The sequence below is a fragment of the Otolemur garnettii genome, unplaced genomic scaffold (assembly GCF_000181295.1).
Source record: "Otolemur garnettii isolate 467f Iridium unplaced genomic scaffold, OtoGar3 scaffold00063, whole genome shotgun sequence".
NCBI classification, from domain to species: Eukaryota; Metazoa; Chordata; class Mammalia; order Primates; family Galagidae; genus Otolemur; species Otolemur garnettii.
The window spans coordinates 5,323,568-5,329,899 of NW_003852458.1; the positions used below are offsets into that span (position 1 = coordinate 5,323,568).

General features: G+C 36.7%; 1 protein-coding gene across 1 annotated transcript in view; it reads right to left on the reverse strand.

Annotated features, from left to right (window-relative positions):
- NUP155 (nucleoporin 155) overlaps window positions 1–6,332 on the reverse strand; it is an 84,201-nt gene that overhangs the window by 36,594 nt on the left and 41,275 nt on the right. Inside the window, exons 14-18 of the mRNA XM_023515018.1 lie at window positions 5,696–5,806; window positions 4,544–4,638; window positions 3,323–3,411; window positions 2,224–2,286; window positions 1,591–1,738 (exon numbers count right to left, since the gene is read on the reverse strand). Coding sequence (XP_023370786.1) covers window positions 1,591–1,738; window positions 2,224–2,286; window positions 3,323–3,411; window positions 4,544–4,638; window positions 5,696–5,806 — 506 coding nt within the window. The remainder of the gene's footprint in view (window positions 1–1,590; window positions 1,739–2,223; window positions 2,287–3,322; window positions 3,412–4,543; window positions 4,639–5,695; window positions 5,807–6,332) is intronic.

The following is a 6,332-nucleotide window of genomic DNA, read 5'->3' on the forward strand; positions in this document are numbered from 1 at the left end:
GTAGGCCAATTCTGAGCCTAAGAATAAAGAGGTTTGGCTCGGCACCTGTGGCTCAAGTGGCTAAAACACCAGCCACATACACCTAAGGTAGCAGGTTCAAATCCAGCCCAGGCCCGCCAAACAACAATGATGGCTGCAACCAAAAAATGGCCAGGCGTTGTGGGGGGCACCTGTGGTCTCAGCTACTTAAGAGGTGGAGGCAGGAACTCGCTTGAGCCCAGGAGTTGGAGGTTGCTGTTAGCGTGATGCCACAGCACTCTACCCAGGGGGACAGCTTGAGGCTCTGTCACAAAAAAATAAAAAGGAATAAAGAGGTTTTACAAATTTCTACTTTTTCTCATGGAACTCTCTCATCACCAAGTTAATAATGAACAGCCTATTGGAGGATGAGAGATCATGTGAAGGACAAACCAGCAGACTCAGCTGACCAGCTGACAAACATGACTAAACATCTGAGACTCTAGCCAAAACAAGCAGAGTCTCTTTAACTTCAAAACTAGACCAATGAGCTGTGCAAGACCAGAATAGTCCAATTAATCTATAAACATATCACTGGGTTATGGGGAGGTCTGTAATACTGTATTTTAATATATACATAGATACAGTTGACCTTTGAACAACACAGGTTTAAACAACACAGGTTTAGTCCACTTCCATGTGGATTTTCTTCCATAGTTGCTACCCAGAATGCAGTAAAACCAATCCTGTTTCTTCCTCCTCCCCCTTAGCCTACTCAGTCTTATGATGATATAGGTGAAGACTTTTATAATGATCTACTTCCACTTAATGAATAGTAAATGTATTTCTTTTCCTTTTGATTTTCATTTTATTTTCTATAGCTTTAAGTACGCTGAATACAGAACATACAACAAACAAAGTATGTGGGCTGTTTTTTTTTTTTTTTTTTTTTGAGATAGTCTCACTTTTTCACCTAGGCTAGAGTACACTGGCACACTTATAGCTCACTGAGGCCTTAAACTCCTAGGCTCAAGTGATCCTCTCACCTCAGCCTCCTGAGTAGCTGGGGCTACAGGCACGTATCAACACACCTGGTTAATTTTTATTTTTATTTCTGGTACTGACAGGGTCTCGCTATGCTGCTTAGGCTAGTCTCAAATTCCTGGCCTCAAGTGATCCTCCCACCTTGGCCTCCCAAGTGCTCAGACTACAGGTGTCAGCACTGTGCCCAGTCCAAAACGTGTGAATTGACTGTTTATGTTATCGGTAAAGCTTCTAAACAGTAGGCTATTAGGTTTAGCAGAGTTAAGTTATAAGTGAATTTTCAACTATGCAGGGAGTCATTGCCCCAAGCCCTGTGTTGTTCAAGGATCAGCTATATTGTAATGCTACACACACACATATAGACAGAAAAAGAGAGAAAGAGAGGGGAAGTGAGGAGAGAAATAAAACACAGCAGTGAATATAGCTAGATAATAAAGTATAATGATAGAAAGCAATCTTATCAATGTACAAGTGAGCTAAAACTACAAGTAAAATTTAATAGGAATAAGTGATGTCCCAAATTTAGAGTTAAAGACATTTGTTAAAAATAGCACAAGGTAAGCAATAATCATTCCATAAAAAACTTACCCCATGATTCGAGAAAAGTAAATGCAAATACCATTGTGTTTCCCAGAGTACACAATCTCCGGTCCAGTCATACAACTCATACTTGTGGCCTGAGTTGCTGGGTTGCCCATAACAGACACTGGAGTTGACATGGCAGGAGGCTGTATACCTTGTACACACATACAAATATAACCTTTAAAATTCAGAATTCTCAATAACCCAAGATTATTAGATCTGCACACAAAGGTGGAAATATTTACACTAATAACACAATAAATATTTAATTTCGTTGTCCTTAATTGAGAGACTTAGACTTGAGTGGTGGTCTAGGTAGACTTTCAAGTATTGACAATGCAAAACAAAATGGAAAAAAAACTCACTGTTCCTAATTCTGAGAGAGAAAAAAAATTATGCATATTTCAGGCCCAAATTAAATCTTGATACCCAAATAAGGAGCTTTCCAGGCACACTATTATAGGAGCTCTTAAAGGCATTCATGACCAAATACCAATATTTGCTTGGCTGTCACTTCTACTAAATGACATTTATTTTTAAGGGAATAGGGCAAGTTAATCTTCACACTAAGCACTAAGGATAACTCACAATGCTACTCTTTAAAAAGAACATTAGTGGCAATCAAAGAAAAAAACATACCTTGAGATGGTGTTCCCAAAAAGGATGGATTTGGATAAGGACTACCACTAGGAATGGGAGAACCTAAAAAAGGAAAAAATATGAGTATTTATAAAATGGGGCTGTGTGTGGTGACTCATGCCTATAATCCTGAGCACTATTGGTGGATCACCTGAGATCAGGAGTTAGAGAGCAGCCTGAGCAAGAGCAAGACCCCATCTATACTAAAAATAGCTAGGAGTTATGCCTGTAGTCCCAGCTACTTGGGAGGCTGACACAAGAGGATCATTTGAGCCCAAAAGCTTGACATTGCTGGGAGCTATGACACCAGAGCACTCTACTAAAGGTGACAAAGTGAGAGTCTGTCTCAAGAAAATAAAGATTTATAAAACAATCTCCTGGCTCGGCGCCTGTGGCTCAAGTGGCTAAGGCGCCAGCCACATACACCTAAGGTGGCAGGTTCGTATCCAGCCCAGGCCTGCCAAACAACAATGACACTGCAACCAAAAAAAAAAAAAAAAAAATAGTTGGGTGTTATGGTGGGCGCCTGTGGTCCCAGCTACTTGGGAGGCGGAGGCAGGAGACTCGCTTGAGCCCAAGAGTTGGAGGTTGCTGTGAGCTGTGATGCCACAGCACTATACCCAGGGGGGCAGCTTGAGGCTCTGTCTCCAAATAAATAAATAAATAAATAAATAAAACAACTTCCCTCCCAACCTTTTTAGTCTGATCAAAATTAAGCACACAGGAGCCATTTTTAAGCATAAGAAGAAGTGGTACTACCTACAATATATTAAAAAATTAGGGACTTATCTCATTTCTCAGTAATAACTTCACTTTGGAAAACACTGATGTGAGAGTCTGTTATTAAATCATTCACATCTTACCCTCTGAATAAATACCAAAAGAGTTCTCTAAATACTATTGGATACTTATTTTTCTTCCCAGTACACATTAAGAATTCAACATTAATACATTGTCACTTTAAAGAGGATCTATAGACTTACCAATAAAACAGTATAGTAAATAAAACATAATGAAAGGTTTATTGATTAAAATATGCCAGAAAGTTTCTAGAATTCAGATAACTATAAACAATTTCATTTCCATGTGTCATACTCACTAGAATAGACAGGAGACCCCAAGATAGGACCAACATTACTTGGAGGGGGCAGAGTGGTTGGAAATCTCATCTGCGCCTCACCACCGTACCTAGTTGATGACAACAGAGGCTGAGTTTATTCTGTGAAACCATCCATCTTAAAAGCTGGATTTGTTCCTAGTCCTGATTAGCTTCCAAATAAATACTTTAAACATTGCAGACTATATTGTGCTGACAATGAAAATATATACACAAGATACATAATAAATACAGGTAGTCCCCAAGTTACAAACATCCAACTGACATACAATTCACACTTACTGAGGCTATTATAGGTAATAAAGTACCTGTTCTAACTTACCTACAAATTCAACTAAAGAACAAACCTACAGAACCTATCTCATTCATAACCCAGAGACTACCTCTATTTATGCAATAAATGTTAAATTGAAACCGCCACCAGGAAGAATTATAAGGGACTCTGCTAACTTCTTTTTAAAAAAAGATTTGCAATGCATGGTGTTTACTTAAGGAGTAAATGCCATTGAAATTTTCATATTAGATTACAGTTAGATAATACTTTAAAAAACATTTTATAAAAAAAAAATCACATTTTAACTTCTTAGCTAATATTTTCCAAATAAAAAAATCTCTTTGATATCAAGTTTCCTTAAAGTGATTCAGAATCCCTGAATACCAACAATACAGGGCAGCATCTGTGGGTCAGTGGCAGGACACCAGTCCCATATATGGAGGGTGGTGGGTTTGAACCCGGCCCTGGCCAAACCGCAACAAAAAAATCGCTGGGCATTGTGGCAGGCGCCTGCAGTGCCAGCTACTCGGGAGGCTGAGGCAAGAGAATTGCCTAAGCCCAAGAACTGGAGATTGCTGTTAGCTGTGACGCCACAGCACTCTACTGTGGATGACAAAGTGAGACTCTGTCTCTAAAGAAAAAAAAAACCAATGATACACATAAAGCTTAACTGGTATAATATTTGAGGAAGTGAAAAAGAGAGGTGAGATTGTAACTGAGGTAGAAAGAAGACTAAAGTTAGAGAACAGAATTATTCTAATCTAACTGCTTCCATGAGCATTATAATCTCCCCAGATTTTATCGTTTTGAAAAATACATTTTAGTACTTTGTCTACAGTCACAACTGTTTGGCAAGGTCATTAACTATCACGCTGGTATTGAAACCACTTTAAAAAGTGGCCTAGAAGCAAAAACACCCTGACATATACCTGAAGAAAGCCCGAGTTGCCCAAGCAGATACTTCTCTATCACAGGCAGCAGTGGAGCAAGCAAGAATAAGGCAAGTTGCACAAGCCTGGTCTTCCTGTAAAAAGAAGAATATCTTCCCTATATTAAAAATAACATTTTAAAAGTTTTATTTACAGTTGTGTGTCCAGTGTTTAAATTTGTACCTAGCACATAAGAGATGCTCATTAATAAATTTAAATGGTATTAAAGTTTATCATAAGTGCTCATATTAAAGAATGCTCTCTTTTTATCTAGATTCTAATTTTCTAATTTTGTTCCTGGTTTATTTCTCCAATTTTCTTATTTTATTTTATTATTATTATTATTTTTTTGGAGACAGAGTCTCATTATGTTGCCCTCAGTAGAGTGCCATGGCATCATACCCCACAGCAACCTCAAACTCCTGGGCTCAAATGATCTTCTTGTCTTCTCCAATTTTCTTCTTGTAGCTTCCTACTTTTTAGAAAGTAAGAGTAAATGCTAACATATACTGAGCACTTATCATGTGCCGGGCACTAATTTAAGAGTTCGACATATGTTAACCTTCATATGACTTATTATAATGTAAGGCATGCTGTACATAGAAAGAAACTCAAGCACAGAAAATTCAAGTAACTTACTCCTGTGGTAGAGCTGAGATTTTTAACATGGGTGTTTTGAATCCAGGGTTTGTATACCTAACTTTAACATGATGTTTTAAACTAATCACTCCCAATTTTACCTCTTCAATTCTAGTTATGGCTTTGGTCTCCACACTGTTGCCTCAAGTTTCTGCCTTAAGTCATTAAGCCAAACAAACAATTGAACAATAAAGGACTTATCCATAAATGTTTTCTGCTTTTTATAAAAATGCATTTATCATGTACCTTGAACATCAAAGTCTTACTAGTATATTAACTTTAATGTAAAAATTTATCAACAGCAGTGAATAAAACCCTTAGTTTAATAAAATATTTGTACCATATTAATCCTGCTTTCAAATGTTGGTATACATTTGACTAGGCAAAGAAAGCAATATTGTTAAAATTATCTGTTTATTGCCGTATGTTAGTCCCAATTAATGTAGAATTATCAGTCCTCCTGATGCACTATTTAAAATATCATCACATTTTTTTAAAAGTGTAAGTAATTACCTGATGTAATTTAAAGAATCTTTCAATTTCTTCTCCATCTCCGCCCACATTACTCACAAGAAGATGCCTCAGTTGATCTACAGGTCTCAGTTTATGAAACATAAGACTCCCCTAAGAAATTTTTTTTAAAAAGAAAAAAAATATGAATAATAGATTTATTAAGATTGGCTGGTAGCAACTGACCCTGCTACCTTGTTCAATAAAATAAATAAAGCAAAAAAAAAAAAAAGCCTTTAAGAATATGAAGTAGTCAAAAAGATTAGCTATATATTAACTCCCAACCTATACCTAATCTATACATCTACAGAGAAAATTTCATGAGGAAATAGTACCTCACCCAAAGCTGTCCCTCAATCCAGAGAATTAAAGGTAGATCATTAATCATGTTGCCACTATGTAGATCCATTTAGAAAAAAAAATGAAGCTAGATTTATACTCACACCTTATATAAGGATAAAGTCCAAACAGATCAAAATATTTAAAAGAGAAAATAAAGCTATACTAGAAGAAAACCAGAAGAAACTACAGGTAAATTCCTTTATAAAACTTAGAGTGAGAAACTTTTTAACTCTGACATAAATCGACATGATCGATAATTTTGACTACCTATAAACCCTCTTTTTTTTTTTTTTTTTTT